The sequence below is a fragment of the Saccopteryx bilineata genome, chromosome 9, assembly GCF_036850765.1.
Source record: "Saccopteryx bilineata isolate mSacBil1 chromosome 9, mSacBil1_pri_phased_curated, whole genome shotgun sequence".
In the NCBI taxonomy this organism is placed as follows: domain Eukaryota; kingdom Metazoa; phylum Chordata; class Mammalia; order Chiroptera; family Emballonuridae; genus Saccopteryx; species Saccopteryx bilineata.
This window is the reverse complement of record NC_089498.1, coordinates 78,210,545-78,227,206: the sequence shown is the minus strand read 5'-3', so window position 1 is coordinate 78,227,206 and position 16,662 is coordinate 78,210,545. Positions and strand designations below refer to the sequence as shown.

Sequence of the window (16,662 nt, the reverse complement as noted above, 5' to 3'; positions counted from 1 at the left end):
ACATAGCCACAAGGTGATCAGTAAAAGCCTGATGTGACCCTACCTTACATCTTTCACTGGTTTCTGAACAACTAATAATACAGTCTAAAATCTCTAGTATGTCCCTCAAGATATTTTATCATTCCATCAACCTTAACCTCTCCTGACTCTTCTCTTCTCCCATCCTCTGCTTGCCCTTTAGTTGTTAGTTTTGCCTAGAATGACTCTTATGTCCACTGTGTGAATACACTGGGAAGGCCAGTTGACTATAAGGGAGAGATTGCTGAAGAAATAAAATAAATAAACAAAGTTTAGATTTGCTCAGGTTGAAGTGGGCTTTGGTATTTGAAATGTAAGCAAATGACAGTAGGGAGCTACGGAAAGTTCTTGAGCAGAGTAGAAATTTGCTGAATATAGTGTGGGAGGACTCCTCTAGAAACAAACTGGATCAACCTCTTCTTACTCCCCTAAGCTTTTGGAAGTTAGTCTTCAGAACATAAGAATGGGAAAAGAAGGAAGAGGAGGCGGGAGAATAAGGAAGGAGAAGGAAGAAAACGAGGAGGAGAGGAGGAAAAGGAGAAGGAAGAAAAGAATCTGTATTGCTAGGCCAAGGAAGATTAGAAGAGAGAGGTCAGGGACATCCTTCTAACTCATCACCTTCCAAACGAGAAAGGAACATTAAATAGAAATAGCAAAAGGTAAAGTTCTTTTTTTTTTTTTTTTTTTTTTGCATTTTTCTGAAGCTAGAAACGGGGAGAGACAGACAGACTCCCGCATGCGCCCAACCGGGATCCACCCGGCACGCCCACCAGGGGGCGACGCTCTGCCCACCAGGGGCAATGCTCTGCTCCTCCAGGGCATCGCTCTGTCGCAACCAGAGCCACTCTAGCGCCTGGGGTAGAGGCCAAGGAGCCATCCCCAGCGCCCGGGCCATCTCTGCTCCAATGGAGCCTCGGCTGCAGGAGGGGAAGAGAGAGACAGAGAGGAAGGAAAGGGGGAGAGGTGGAGAAGCAGATGGGCGCCTCTCCTGTGTGCCCTGGCCGGGAATCGAACCCGGGACTTCTGCACGCCAGGCCGATGCTCTACCACTGAGCCAACTGGCCAGGGCAAAAGGTAAAGTTCTTTATGTGACATGGACCTCCCATTTGGGAGAAAAGAGAGCAAAGGAATGCTGAGATAGGGCTGGCCCAGGAGGTGGACAAAAATTTTTTTGGAATACAAGGAGCAAACAGAGGAAACAAGTCTTGCTGGGGCTGGTCCATGAACACACCTCTTTCGGCCCCTGCCCCACGAGCACTGAGGGTAAGCAAAGGCTCCTATAGTCCTCTGGTTTCTTCCTCGGTCCCTTTGCCCCATTCCATGGCCAATTGAAAGTGAGCTGCAGGTGCCCCCTGCCTCACCCCCAGTTTATTCCACAGTCCCTGTGCCCCAGCTTCTGAGAACCAGGCACTATACTGGGCACTCTGGGCATACACAAAGACATACCCTTCAGGAGAGATTTGTGCTCAAAAATATACAATACTAGGTTGACAATAAGCATTGTAATTTCATTCTGTTTTCTAAATTCATACTTGAGATATGTACAGTGCACTTGACTACAGAACAGAAAGTTCAAATCAGATCTGAGCTGGAAATCCTGGATCCATGGATTCTGGTACTTTTAACACATGCACATGGAGAGTGAGAAGGGTCAACACATATGATTGGACATTTCCTTATCACCCTTGATGAAGAGGGCAATATTTTATTCCTACTGTCATCTTTGTTATTATTATTCTTTGGCAGGAGAGGCCCTTTCTCCTAGAGTCCTTCCTCCATCACATTCCTTGGGACAAAAAGGAAGATGCTGTTTATTTCCAATCAAGGGAGTCAATTCTGGGGTTGGCCAGAACCCTGAAATGGAACTGATTCCCTAAATCTTCCAGCTCTATACATCAGCCACCAAGAGAAGGACAAGGCCAGTTAACAAAGCTTTATCAGCATTCCTACCTACCTATCTTTAGTCAAATTTCTATTTAGCCTGGCCTCATTTCTTCAGGCCTAGAGCTTGGGCAGATTAAGATGGTTGCTGTAATTAATCATGGCCCCGCCCCTAGTTCAGACACACCACATTCAGATTTCAGTTGAAAAAAATAGGCTGGATGTCTGCATACAAATGCTCTTTGTTGCTGAGGCAACCTTCTTTCAACCTAAAGGAGATATTTCAGGAAGTGAAGGAAAGAGAAAAGGTTTCCAGGCCCTCTCTGTGTATTTGCACATATGTGAGGGGAGTGAGGGTGATCTATGCTCCCAACCAGAACAAATTAAAATTTTTAAAATAAATATATTAAATGTAATCATTATACCTGGCATGAGGAGTCATTGCACAAATGGTAGATTATTGTTCTTATTTACTATTATAATAATTATCACTACTAGTATTGTTAATTCTCAGTGCCTCTGATTTCACGTCTTTGGGATCTTTAAAGATTTTGTTATTCTCTATTAAAACACAAACATTAGCAAGGAGTAGGGAAGGGAATAGGTGGAAAGGTGAGTGGGAATAGGGCTCCTGCTTTTCACTCCTCTTCTGTGATCTTTGCAATATACATACTATTACTTTTCTAATTGAAAAGAAGGTAGAAGATGGGATGGAAGGGGCCAGAAGAAAGAATTTATAATTGAAAGTGCTCTCTGCTAATCTCTTAGCATTATTTTTACAAATCCCCAACACAGCAATGAGAAAGAGATCTTGTTATTTATTTATTTATTTATTTATTTATTTATTTATTTTGAGAGAGAGAAAGAGGGGGCAGAAGTGGGAAGCATCAACTCATAGTAATTGCTTCCCATATGTGCCTTGACTGGTAAGCCCAGGGTTTCAAACTAGTGATTTCAGTTCTCCAGGTTGATGCTTTATCCACTGCGCCACCACAGGTCAGCCTTTTTTTTTAAGGTTTTATTTTTTCATTTTAGAGAGTAGAGAAAGAGAGATGGGTTGAGGGGAGCAGAAAGCATCAACTCCCATATGTGCCTTGACCAGGCAAGCCCTGGGTTTTGAACCAGCAGCCTCAGCATTCCAGGTCAATACTTTATCCATTGCGCCACCACAGGTCAGAGAGAAACAGATTCCCCAACTTGTTTGGACTTGCCCAATACCCCAGTCCTTAGCGGAGACTAGGAGGAAAGTCATCTCTAACTTGGGGAGACAGGCTCATGTTGGACTTCTCAGAGAGAAAGGGAACACTGCCCAGAAGAAGCTGCTCAGTTGTATCCTGTCCAGTGGCAGGGGGGGTGGTGAGGAGAACAATGTCTAGGCCCCAAGTACCTTTCCAAGATTCCAACTTAATATGGAGAAGTTCTGCCACTGAGAGGTTGAGGAACCTACACCTCCTCAGTGAAAATATATGGAAATGATATTCGGAGTCAGTGAGTGATATCCTACACAGTGGTTCTCAAACATTTTGAAGTTGGGGTGCATTTAAAATCCTACAAATAATTGTAGGCGTACTATATACAAATTTCTGAGAAATATGTTATAATAATTAAGTCAAATATTAAAGAAAAATATAAAGTCCAAATGTGCTTTTATGGTAATTAAGTGAAATATGACAAAATTGAATTTATCTGACATTAAAAAAACATTTTTATGTTACATTATTTGAATTATGCTTTTTAGAATTCATAAAAAAGAGGGGTTAAAATTTTTAAAGTGACAAAATGTTATCTTTTTATATATATAGATACATTCTTAGTAAGATTTAGTAAATTCGGCAGGTCCTGATGCAAATGTGTTAAGTTTTTCATTCTTTTGTTTATGACAAACATGAGCCTGATGTGTCCTAGGGATTTCTTCAATGTTTGGGCATATATTTGAAAGGCAAACTCTCATTTCCTCATCAACATATTGAAGAATTTCTCTCTTTTTAATCTTAATTGTGTTGAGTGCAGAAAACCCCCACTGTACATATCATCTTAACTTTACACCAAACAAAGGATAGAAGAAACTTGCCTCCAGTCTTTCCAGGGAACATGGGGGGTAGTATAAACAATCCAGCACCACAGCTCAACAGCCTTTTGCAACCTAATCAGGCAAGTGAGGAGAGGGTTGAGCAGATTGTCAGCTTATAGCCAATTCCCCACACCTCTGTCCCCCAAAAATCTAAACTCCAAAAACCCTGTTGGTTTTTGGTCCCCAACAGGCACATATTTCTCTGGAATACCATAGGCGCACCTGAAAATCTTCTAGGGCGCACATTTTGAGAACCACTGTCCTAGAACCTTTGCTTTTCTCAAGTACTCCCAAGTAATTTGGAATTGCCATCAGCCAAATTCACTCTTTAGAAATCACCTAGTCCAGTTACTGATTGTGCAAACGAAGACCCAGGGAGTCATTCAGCAAGTGAGCAGCCAACCCTGAAAAAGCCCTCCTCTGTGCCAGTAAGAATAGGGTGAGGAGTCTGGCAGGAGTGCCAGAGAGATGCCATTTTACATCTAATCACTTCTTGTCACATTCTAACCATTTTCCTCATATGAAGCCCCACACTGATGGATCAGAAATAACATTTTCAAAGTTATATCTGCAAGGAAATGGCTATTAATGTTCTTCCTCTCCTTTTAGAGCGCTGAGAAATACATATTAATTTTCTCTCTACTTATATTGCCTATTTGCAAATTGTATTCACTACCCTGTGCTCCAATTTGTCCTACCCCTGAAGAGATTATGATGAATAAATGTGTTCCCAGAAATAAAATAAAATAAAAAATTTGTCACTGAGATTTATTTTTATAATTATTTACAGGAATTATTTTAGACTATATGGGGGACAATAATAATGATGGATACATGAGGGTTCTGGTGTGATTTACCAATATTAATTCCATGTCTCGTCCCACTCCTCCCAGAGGTGCCCAGCTCCCTGCACAGTGCTGAGTCAGGACAAAGCAAGTGCAGGCTGCACCCAGCACCACCAGGGCCAGGAGGCCAAGGCCAGATGAAGGGCTGGTCAAGCCTTGGAATGCCCAGGGCCCTGGCCTAGGAGTCCTGGGTTCAAGACCTCGCTTTACTGCTAACTAGCTAGGTACCTTTGGATGGGTCCTTTCATTCCTAACATCCTCAGATTCCTTAAATGTAAACTAACTGGCTTCAGCATCTATTTGTTACTAAAATGAAAAGATGAGAGTATACATCTCCCTAAAGTGAGAGAGAATGCAGTTATTAGTACATATTTATTGAGGACCTGTCACATGTCAGGCATGGAGGCACATCCTATCACATGTCAATAAGAAATAAGATCTTTCATGAAGTCTACATTCTGGTGGAAGGACACAGGTAACAAGTAGATAAATTCAAGTATGTGAGATATAAAGTTTGAGCTAGTACTGGTGCATGCTATGCAGACAACGTGGGCAGGTGACAAATTTTTTTACAATGTTCAAGATCTCTGCTAGCCCTTTGGATTCTTTCTTCTGTGAAATCCTTGATGAGCAGAGCATGGGCTAGACATCAGCCCACTCACAAGGCTTTTGTGATGCACAAACTGCACAGCTTCAGAAAGCCATGGAGTATTCTGAGAAGAATTCTCTAAGGAGAGCAACGTTTGAGCTGAAGTCTGAATTATAAGATGGAGCCAGACATGAGAACACTTGGGAGAAGAGTTACCAGACAGAGGAACAGCAAATACAAAGCTATAAGTGTTCTCTTAGTCTCATGTTGTCACTTTGCTTATGCTTGAGTGGTGAACTTGAACTCAAATACTTCCAAGAGTAGTGTCACCCAGTAAGAAAGATAAGTATCCCAGGTACAGCTGCACCAGACTTCAGATTGCTCCTAGCTCCATAGCACAAGCGGGCTAAGCCCTTAAGGTGCAGCAGCTGGAAGTATTCATGGGAACACATAAGATCTAGGATGGACATCTAAAGGGAAAATGTTCCAGACAGCTTGAACAGCAAGTGCAAAGGCCCTGAGGCAAGAGGGTGCCTGGCAGGTTTGGAAAATAGCAAGGATGTGAGAGTAACTGGAGCGGAGTGAACAAGGGTAAGAGTAATGATAAATGAAAACGTAGGGTAGGGTGGGGGGCATGGAGGAGGGCAGACCAGATAGGGCCTGACTGACTGAGGTCAGGGCTTGGGCTTACAGTCCAAGTGTGATAGAGAGCCTTGGAAGGAAAACCCTCATTTTGTAAGGGTTCTGGCTGCTGGGTTGAAAGTGGACCATGGACAGGAAAGGGAAGAAGAAGGGACACTAGAGCACAGTCTATCGCAGGAAACCTGGAGACAGTGAACAGTGCCTGGATGTATCAACAGAATTTTCTGGTGGATTCAACATGCAAATTATGAGAATCACAGGAGTCAAAGGTAACTCCAAGATGTTGGCCTCAGCAAGTGGAAGGAGGGAGTTGTCATAGTGAAATGGATAAGAAAATTAGGGAATGGGGAGGATCACTTTTGGATCCAAGAAGTTTGAGATGACTTTGAGACATAAAAGTGGAAATGTCAAGGAGGAAGTTGGAGACATAAGAGTTGAGGAAACATGTCCAGATCAGAGTTAGAAATTTGGGAGTCCTCAGCTTTTAGATGGTATTTAAAGCCACAAGACAGGATTTAAAAAAAAAAAAAAAAAGATCTGAAGATTGGGCCCTAGAGCACTAACACAGAGGTAAAGGAGAATGGAAGGAATCACAGAGAAACTGAGAATGAGCAGCTGGAGCAGTAAAAACCAAAATCATGCCAAGCCCTGGGAGTCAAAAAAAGAAAGCGATTTAAAAAAAAAAAAAAGCAGCTCTGGCTGAAGACTTCGGTTGGTTAGATCATCATCGCATAAAGCAAAGGTTGCTGGTTTGATCCCCTGGTCAGGGCACATACAGAAACAGATTGATGTTTCTGTCTCTGTCTCTCTCTTTCTCTCTCTTCCTTCCTCTCTCTCTAAAATCAACTTTAAAACATTTTTAATTTAGGCCCTGGCCAGTTGGCTCAGTGGTAGAGCGTCGGCCTGGTGTGCAGGAGTCTCAGGTTCGATTCCTGGCCAGGGCACACAGGAGAAGTGCCCATCTGCTTCTCCACCCTCCCCCTCTCCTTTCTCTCTGTCTGTCTTCCCCTCTTGCAGCCAAGGCTCCATTGGAGCAAAGTTGGCCCAGGCGCTGAGGATGGCTCTGTGGCCTCTGCCTCAGGCGCTAGAATGGCTCTGGTTGCAACAGAGCAATGCCCCAGATGGGCAGAGCATCGCCCCCTTGTGGGCATGCCGGGTGGATCCCAGTCCGGCGCATGCAGGAGTCTGTCTAACTGCCTCCCCGTTTCCAACTTCAGAAAAATACAAAAAAAGAAAAAAAATTTTTTTAATTTAAAAAAAAAAGAAAAAAAGATGGGGCTCAGCCAAGGATCATCAGGGGAGTTTGAAAGCATTGGGTGAACAGGAAATCCACATGGTCTCAAAGTATCATCCCACAGATGACCTATAACTTACAAAGGAGTAAATAATCTTTAGAGTGGAGAGGTCTGGTAGTCATGGTCCTACACAAGAACTAAACTTAGCATGCTCAAGGGTGAGACAACCTGACACTCTGGGTCTCAGATGGGACACAATGGGGAGCACACATCACCTACATGGCTGTATTGCCAAAATGTTTAACCGGAATCTACTGGTGAGGGAACCGGAAAATCCAGAAAGTGAACCCTCTTCAAGATAACTGGGCTATACTGCCCAAAATGTCAATATCATGGAAAAGGGGTTCAGGGAGGAATGTTCTAGATAAAAATGAACTAAAGAGACACGAAAACCAAATACAATGCATAATTGGATACTGAAATTGGGGGGCTAAAAAGACATTTTAGGGACAACTGAAAATGTTTAAAACATTTGATGATATTGAATTAACATAACTTAGGTGTGCAAATTGTATTGTGGTTTGTAAGAGAATGTTCTTTTCCTTAGGAAATGCAAGAGAAGGAGTTAGGGAAAACATTAAGATGCCTACAGTTTTCAAATGGATCAAAGAAAAAGTATGTGTATGTGTGTGAGAGAGAGAAAGAGAGAGAGAGAATACAAACATGGTAACATGTTAGCTGAAGTCCAGGTAAAAAAATTGGGCATTTATTTTTTTGGTCTTTAAATTTTTTTCGTAAGTACAAAATATTATAAATAAAATGTTAAAGAATAAAAGGAAGAAAGAGGGATTTGGCTTGTCCAGTGCTACTTAAAGTCAAGTAAATTGAGTTCAGAGAATTAACCATTGGATTTAACAACACAGAGGTCATTGGTGACTTTGAAGATGGGGAGACTGCCCAAAAGGTAGGCAGGGGCCAGATCGTAAAGAGATATGTAAGCCTCACTTCAGTGCAGTGGAAGGAAGTGGTTATTAAACATTTGTGTTTTGGAGCAATTGGTCTGACAGTTGTGGGTAGGATGCATTAGGAGGAAGAGGAGGTTCAGGAAAATGTCCTCACAGGCTCTGAAAGTGCACTGGACATCCCCGAAGGGTGGTGAGGACCTGAAGGGAGAAATTGCAAGGACTACAGCCTAAGTGCCAGGATTTGATTTCTGATTGGGCATCGAGGATGGAAGAGCCAACATGGTGCCATTCACCAGAATAAGGAGGGGGGTGACAATGCATTTAAAAAGTCTACAAGCATGTGTCCACCTCTGGAGGAAGCAGCAGGGATACTCTAGGACCAAAAATAGCATGTGGTGATGTAAATTGCATCATTTAAGGACCTAGTCAATCATTTCTACATTGCACTCAGTGCATCCAACATCTGAGCCAAGCTCGGTGTGCAGGAGGCCCTGACTTTGCATATTATGGTGACTTTGCTGGTGGCAAAAGTCTCTTCTTCTTGGGAATCCCTCCCCCCCTTTCAAGTGTTGCTCACCTTTGTTGACAAGCTTTCTCTAATGCTCTAGCCCTCAGTGGTGGCTCCAAATCTGAATCATCACTATAAAGAACTTCCCATGTGCCTGGCATTAATGTCTACTAAGTAGTATTGTTATGTATATCTATATCTGTCCCTGATTTTCAAGTAGTTGGTCAGCTCCTAGAATGTAGGGAATCCAGTTTCTATCACAAAATATCCCCAGCTTCATCCAGAATAGGTGATCTATAGACTATGTAAGAGGGAGAGGGAAGAGGGCAAAGGCCATAATTCAACACTCCCCCTCAAATCGCACTGTGCGGACTCCCAGTCATGAGGACCACTTCTCACTTCTATGGAGTGGGTGGAGCTACTTAGAAGCCATTGTTGCCAGCCAGATTCCTGAGTTAGAGCTCCAGGTAGGAAGCCTCCACTGAAACAGCCCACAGTGCTCTCTCTCAAAGCTGTTTGCAGTAAGTGACTCACTCAATTAAGAATATCTACATAACAAAGCCTCACCAGGTTGCAGAGGTCACAGAGACTGTGAAGTGTGTCTTTAGTGTAAGCTTTAGAGAGGGCTCACAAATTACTAGTCATTTCCACCACCACCCCACAACCTGTCAGCCTTTGAGATGCAAGGGATAAAAGAATCCCCAAATTCCCACCCAACACTAATCACTTCTCCCTCCCCATCCTTCCCTGCATTTCAAACCTGTGACTAATAAGTGGCAAGGATGGGACTGCCCACCTGTCTCACAGCCCAGAGATGAAGGAAAGAAGTTGAGTTGCCTCCATTGGCAGCAATTTTTAGTAGAGGGAACTGGGAGGAGCAGGTAAGCAAAGAGAGTTCTGGAAGCACTGTGTGGTTGTCTATGTAAAATGAGCAAACAAAACTTGTATTGTTTTTCTTTTCTCTATTTATAAAGGTAATAAGTATCTACACTAGAAACTACAGGTGAGCAAGAAGAAAACTAAAATCACCCCATGACTTCACCCACTAAGATGATCAGTGGTTGATCACACAGAACCTTGTATCCTGCCTTCTAGGTGTCATGTATTGATTGTGGATCTGTTTTTTATAACCAAATTATCTCTGTTCTTTTATAACCAAATCTTTTCATATCATGATATGTCTCCAACATCTCTTCCATGGGCACATAGAAAGGATGCTAGAGCTGGCAGGAATGCTGAATTGGCCTAGCAGAGAAGGTGCATTTGGACGGTACCCAGGAGAGGGAAGCATTGCAAGAATTTCTGAAAGCTGAAGGTCACTGTGGAGCAAGAAAGAGCCCTGACCTTTGGAACTGGGGCAGACTTCCTCTCTATAAACTATTCCTCGTCTGTAAAATAGGAGTAACGGATTGATGTGAGAATTAAGGGAAAACATAAAAGGACTATCTATACAGAAACTAAATGTTTTATTATTCACATTAATAAGTGTTCATTTGTGCCTATTTTTTATACTTAACCTTTTGGTAGGCTGTGTTAAGAATTTAAAGAAGGCATCTGGTTCAGGCCTGAAGAAGCTTAAAATCTAATTGGTAAGTTGAACACACACACAGACATACACACAAAGTTAAACAATACAAATTTAAATAGTTAACAAATGATATCACCAATTAAAAGATAATTGTCAGATGAGTGGCACAGACAGTAGACAGCAGCTCTCCAGGAGCTCAGAGGTAGGAAAGAAGGGGGGGCGGGGGGTAGTAATAATAATAATCACTTTGAGCACTTTCTGTGTGCTAGGCACATGCACTGTTTCATTTAATTTGCCCACTGATCCATCAGGTATGTACCATTATTGCATATATCTTGCACAGGAGGAAATCGAAACTTCAAAGAGATTAAGAACCTTGCTCCAAGTCACACATCTAAAAAAATGTGGCAGTACTGTTCTTTGGAACCAAGCAGTTGCACACCCAAGTCCACCACACGCAGAAGCACTGTGATCTACTCTGATGGAGGGAAGGGAGGGAAGACTGACCCCTGAGCTGGGTGGTAAGATGGAGTCTCAGAAGCAAAGATGAGACTCAGGAAGGTGTGTTGATACAAGAGGCAAAATCCTAGTCTGGCTGGATGGCTAGTCCTCATCGACAGTAAAAAGTAAGCTTTGACAGTAAGAAGATTGAAGGAGAGGAATTAAGGCCTGTGAAACACTTTTGAGTGGGAATGGACTGCAGTGAAGGTCTGTAGCAATGCAGGTCCAATCGAAGCGGTGTTTGGTGTGTGAGTAGTGGGGCTGTGAGGAGACCACTCAGGAGGCTTTTAGGTGGAGCTGAGGACTGAAGCTGGAGCAGAAGCACCTGAGGGTAGAAGCCATGCTTCCCAGAAAGCCCTTGTTCCCCTACTTTTTATCTTGGTGACATTTGGGGCTAACCTACATTTGGTTCCCTTGACCCGGGCCACATTTTGGCATGTTTACTAACTTCTTTTGCATTTTGGTTCTGTAGGAAGTAGCTCCTTCATTTATTCCGTAGCACTGTGGAGCTCCCATATCACAAGGAGAATCAATCTACACAACTGGTGGCTGACTGTCATGAAAGGGGAAGGAGGTTGAAGATGATGCTGATTCTCTGACAGGGGTGATCCTCACCAGACTCCCCAAACTCCCACCTCCAGAGCCTGGCAGACCTCCCTCCCCATGTCAGCCAGCTCCTCAGGCCACTGCTGCCATTTCTCACCCCTAAACCCCCTAATCTGAAAAGGCCTCCTTTTCTTTTGAAGAGGGAAGGCACAGGGAGGAAGAACATGGCCTTTGGCTCTTCAAGTGGAACATGGCGAGGATAAGGATGTGGCAATGGAACAGATAGACGGCTATCAGAGGGGAGGTGGGATGAGGAAATTGGACAAAAGGTGAAAGGAGCCTGATCAGGCGGTGGTGCAGTGGATAGAGTGTCAGACTGGGATATGGAAGACCCAGGTTCGAGACCCCGAGGTCACCAGCTTGAGCATGGGCTCATCTGGTTTGAGCAAGGCTCACCAGCTTGAGCCCAAGTTTGCTGGCTCGAGCAAGGGGTCACTCAGTCTGCTGTAGCCCCCCAGTCAAGGCACATATGAGAAATCAATCAATGAACAACTAAGGAGCCCCAACAAAGAATTGATGTTTCTCATCTCTCTCCCTTCCTGTCTGTCTGTCCCTATCTCTCTCTCTCTCTCTCTCTCTCTCTCTGCCTCTCTCTGTCTCTGCAAAAAAAAAAAAAAAAAAAAAAAAAAAAAGGTGAAAGGAAAATAAAAAAAAATTTTTTTAAATAAGCCTGACCTGTGGTGGCGCAGGGGATAAAGCGTCGACCTGGAAATGCTGAGGTCGCCGGTTTGAAACCCTGGGCTTGCCTGGTCAAGGCACAGACGGGAGTTGATGCTTCCAGCTCCTCCCCCCTGTCTCTCTCTTCTCTCTCTCTCTCTCTCTCTCTCTCTCTCTCTTTCTCTTTCCCTCTCTGTCCTCTCTAAAATGAATAAATTAAAAAAATAAAAATAAATTCAAAAAGTGAAAGGATTAGCCAAAAGACATATATACATAAGGCATAGGTACAGACAACAGGGTGGCAATCGCCAGAGGGAAGAAGGGGGGGAGGTAGGGGGAGGAAGGCAAAGAGGGGAATGGGGGCAGAAAGAGACTGCTTGGAGTGGTGGGGGCACGATACAGGGTGTAAATGGTGTCATATTGATTTGTACACTTGAAACCTGTATCTCTTGGCACACCATGTCATCCCAATAAATGAAAAAATAAATTTAAAAAAAAAGAATGTGGCAAAAGAATGGTATGGTAGCAAGAGTCCCTGAGAGCACAAAAGATTCAGTAGCAAAGGGGGGGACTGAGAAAAATCTTTGAAAATGGATTCATGTAACAAACACTTATTGGATATTGTTGATGTATGTGTAGATTCTGCAGGAAATAACAGTAAGATGACATCATTCATGTCCTTAATTAATGCTTTGGAAAGGGGGAATGGGGAGAAGAAGTAGAAATAGAGATAGAGAAAGGAAGAGAAGACTAAACACTTAGCCCAAAGATCTGAAGCATTTGGTCAAAGTCAAGGGTTGGGGAGAATGCAGTGCAGTGTGGAAGGAAAACCTACTACCTCTTCCTGATTCTACTTATACACAGACCTCAAATGCTTCAAGCCACCATCTTCCCCAGGAAATGGAGCCCCGAAGTGTCCCCAGTGCCACTGATTGCATTCCAGAAACAGTTTCTGAGCACTCCAAAGTACCAGGCACTTAAGCTCTTAAGCTCTGCTGAGAAGAATCAGAGTTGATTGTCACCTAAGGTGGTTGATCTTGACAGTGCCCTTTGATGCCTTAGAAACCTTAATCAGACATGGTGAGTGCCATTGAGGCTTATGGGGTGAGTGGTTCAAAGTAAAAGGGAAAAATTCTGTACATTCTTGGACCAGATCGGGATAATAATTCTTTTCTCACTGAGCTTTGGTTAGAAGTAAATAAGGTGAAATTGTGAAGCTACATAGAACAGTGTAGTGTCCAGAACACAGTAGGCGTTCTATAAAATCATCTGAACATTAAATACGTTCTCTCACTAATTCTGGCATGACTGATTCTTTCCACTGAATTTACCAGCCTTTTCACTGAAATCATTGCCTGCCTGGGTTGGAGGTATTCAGCCAACAGTACTCATCATAGAAGCCCAACTAAAAATTAATTGCCATCAGATCTGTTTAGAAGCTACCCGAAGAGCTATGCTATGGCAAACAATTGATATTCTTGGTTGTGAATGACAGGACCCAGCTCTGGCTAATTTAAGGAGAATAGGAATTTATCAGAAGGATTTCAAGAAGCTCAGAAAATCATTAAGAGGACTGGGGACTCAGCCTTGAGGAATGGACAGGAACTGAGTGGCTGGAAAATGGAAGATGCAGCTGGTCATGTTACGGCAACAGTCTGGTTAGACCACTGCCTGATGGCTGTTCTTATCATACTGTACATGGCAGCAACTGTCTTCTCCACGCAGCTTCCCTAGACAGTTAGTGCTATTGATTTGGGTCAGTGCTCCGTGTAGGCTCTCAAAGTCTCTGCTGCTGCTGCTGAGGATTTCCAACCTATTTCAATCTTCTGCTCACCTCCTGAGAATCAAAGATTCCTATTGGTGGAGCCTCAGCCGTCCAGGGCAGGGAGATGGAGGATGTGGCCCCTTCAGCTTCTGTAGTTGGAAGCAGGACCTGCATTATAACAAACAGGAAGAGAATTCAGATAATAGGTAGACAAAACTAAAAAATATTAGGACTTTAATATAACCATTTTGTGTAAATAAACAAACATAATAGCCTCATATATATGAGAGTAGTTTATATGAACATAATGAACATAGACAAAAAGGATAACAGTTACACCCCAGGCTGTTGACACTGAATATATCAGGAGATTGGGTGGGAAATTGGAGAGGAGCTGGGTGAGATCATAATGTTTTTCATTACATATCTTTGAGTGCTTTGCGGGTTGAGGTTGACTTTTCTTCTACAATTTTGGAATTCAACTTAATCAAAGCCTTTAAAAAGTATTTTAGAATTAGATTATAAAGAGTCAGGACAATTGGGAGCCACTAAAGATTTCTGAGCAACGGAATGACATGATCAAGAAAATTAACCTGGCAGGAATATGTATAATGGATTAGAGGCAAGAAAGCTGAAGATGTACAGAACAATTAGAAGGTTCTTGTAGCAGCAGCTCAGTAGAAGTGAATAAAGAACTTAACTGTGACAGCAATAATATGTCAAATAAGGAAGAGGAGAGGGGACTGGGGCTGAAGACTTGGGACAAACATACCTGAATGGTGAGAGAAGTGGTCATTGTGTGTGTAGGGGGTCCATTATACTGTGTCAACCAGCACATCTTGCACTTTGAAACTCTGAATAAATGGCTGGAAAACCAGACATTTCTCTTCTTCAACTTCCTTGAGCATTTACTTTTTTTTTTTTTTTTTGATATTTACAATGTAGAGACTCAAAATAATCTTTTTTCCATGAGATTTGTGTTACTCCCCTTACCAAATTAAAAACATCTCAGCATATGAAATCATAAAGAATACTTACTGATGACTTCAAAAAGTGGAGTGAACCCCAAAAGTTATTCATTCATTCAGCACAGCTGTTTCTTCATTAAGCCTTTGAAGGAAAAGCCCCAGCCCCTGAGCCCTCTAAGTTATCACCTAGTAAAGGGGATACTCTCTGCAGGAAACCCCAGTGTGGTAAGTGCTCTGAGAGAGGATTACAGGGTGCTGAGCCAGTAACCAGGTAGGAAGGTGCAGGGGAGTGGTGTGTGAGCTGGGATCTGAAGACACAGGAGCTGTGGAGCCAGGTGGAGAGGACAGAAGGTCATTCCAGATAGAAGGAAAAGCATCAGCAAGGTTCTGCTGTGGGAAGTAGCAGGGAACATTTGAGTAAGCGAAAGGCAGCCACTGATGAGCAGGAGCTCAGGCTGAAGGGCTCAGGAGGCAGTCAAAGGCAGGAAAGCAAGCTGAGGCAAATCAAGCCTCAGAGACCTGCCAGCCCTGGGCTCAACTTGATCCTAAGAACAATGAGAACCCAGAGGCCATTAAGCAGAAGAGAAACATGGTCTGATACGCCTTTTTTTTTTTTTTTTAAATGACACCACTTTTATTTATTTTTTTTTTTTTATTTATTGATTTTTTTTAAATTCATTTTTTTTAGAGAGGAGAGGGAGAGACAGAGAGAGAGAGAGAGAGAGAGAGGAGAGACAGAGAGAGAGAGAGAAGGGGGGAGGAGCTGGAAGCATCAACTCCCATATGTGCCTTGACCAGGCAAGCCCAGGGTTTCGAACCGGCAACCTCAGCATTTCCAGGTCGATGCTTTATCCACTGCGCCACCACAGGTCAGGCTGATACGCCTTTTTAAAAGGAACACCCAGGCTTTGGCAGACAGCACGGAGAAACTTCGAGAGGATGCTCTGTGGTCCGGTTTCCCCACCAGGCTGAGAGCCGCCCAAGGGCTGAGCCCCATCCACCCGTTGACCCTTCTCCCCTGCGAGGCCCCCGCCGCGGAGCAAGGCCTCTGGCAGCCCATCGGGCGGTGAGCGCCCAGCAGCGGGCCCTCGCGTGACGTGTTGAAACGCTGGGGTCTGAGGAAGAGATAAGAAGATGGAAGAGATGTGAGTGGGAAAAGGCCAGTTTCTTCTCTCTGCACCTCAGTGTCTTTATAAACAGGGCACTCGGGGTACAGGACTCACCTCAGACAGTTGCTGTAAGGGCACACACAATCCATACCCAGTTCTTAGCACCTGGAACAGGACGAACGCTAGGAAAGTGTTCACTTTTGTTTTGTTCTTCCCGCAAGACAGGTGGGACCTGCGGGCTCGGATACGTACTCCCTTCGGTCCGACGGTTCCAGAGAAGGTGTGAGCCCCTGGCCAGCCAGGTCTCGGCTACCAAAAGACCCGAGTTTGACAAAGTCTTACGTGAGAGTTTGGGCGAAGTTGCTAGTGTATATGTGCTTCCGTTCCTATGATTTAAATCTTAAAACAGAGCCCCCAGCTGAGGAAGGGAGGCTGCCCAGGGCCCTCCCGCGAGACCCGGCGGTTTGCCCGGCCTCTGCCTCGGGCCTGAGATCCCGCCGACCCGCCTGCGGGGCGGGGCCTAAGAGCTAGGGGCGGGCCTAACGAGCTAGGGGCGGGCCTAACGAGCTAGGGGCGGGCCTAACGAGCTAGGGGCGGGCCGAGGTGCCGGAGGGGCGGGGCCGCACGGCAGCCCGGGCTCCGCCCCCAGCGGCCGCGCCGCGGGGCTCTCCGCGCCCTCCCAGGTAGGTTATTCCAGCCCTTCTCCCAGCCAGTTCTCCCCAGCGCAGTTCGGCTCCTATATCCAGTTCAGCCAAGACCCCAACACTAGGTCCG

The 16,662-nt window shown here is 44.2% G+C and overlaps 1 protein-coding gene across 1 annotated transcript in view; it reads right to left on the bottom strand.

The window, feature by feature from the left end:
* LRMDA (leucine rich melanocyte differentiation associated) overlaps window positions 1–16,662 on the bottom strand; it is a 1,241,357-nt gene that overhangs the window by 1,223,906 nt on the left and 789 nt on the right. The window contains exons 3-5 of the mRNA XM_066244152.1: window positions 16,515–16,653; window positions 16,003–16,197; window positions 13,881–13,979 (exon numbers count right to left, since the gene is read on the bottom strand). Of these exons, the coding sequence (XP_066100249.1) occupies window positions 13,881–13,979; window positions 16,003–16,197; window positions 16,515–16,653 (433 nt within the window). The remainder of the gene's footprint in view (window positions 1–13,880; window positions 13,980–16,002; window positions 16,198–16,514; window positions 16,654–16,662) is intronic.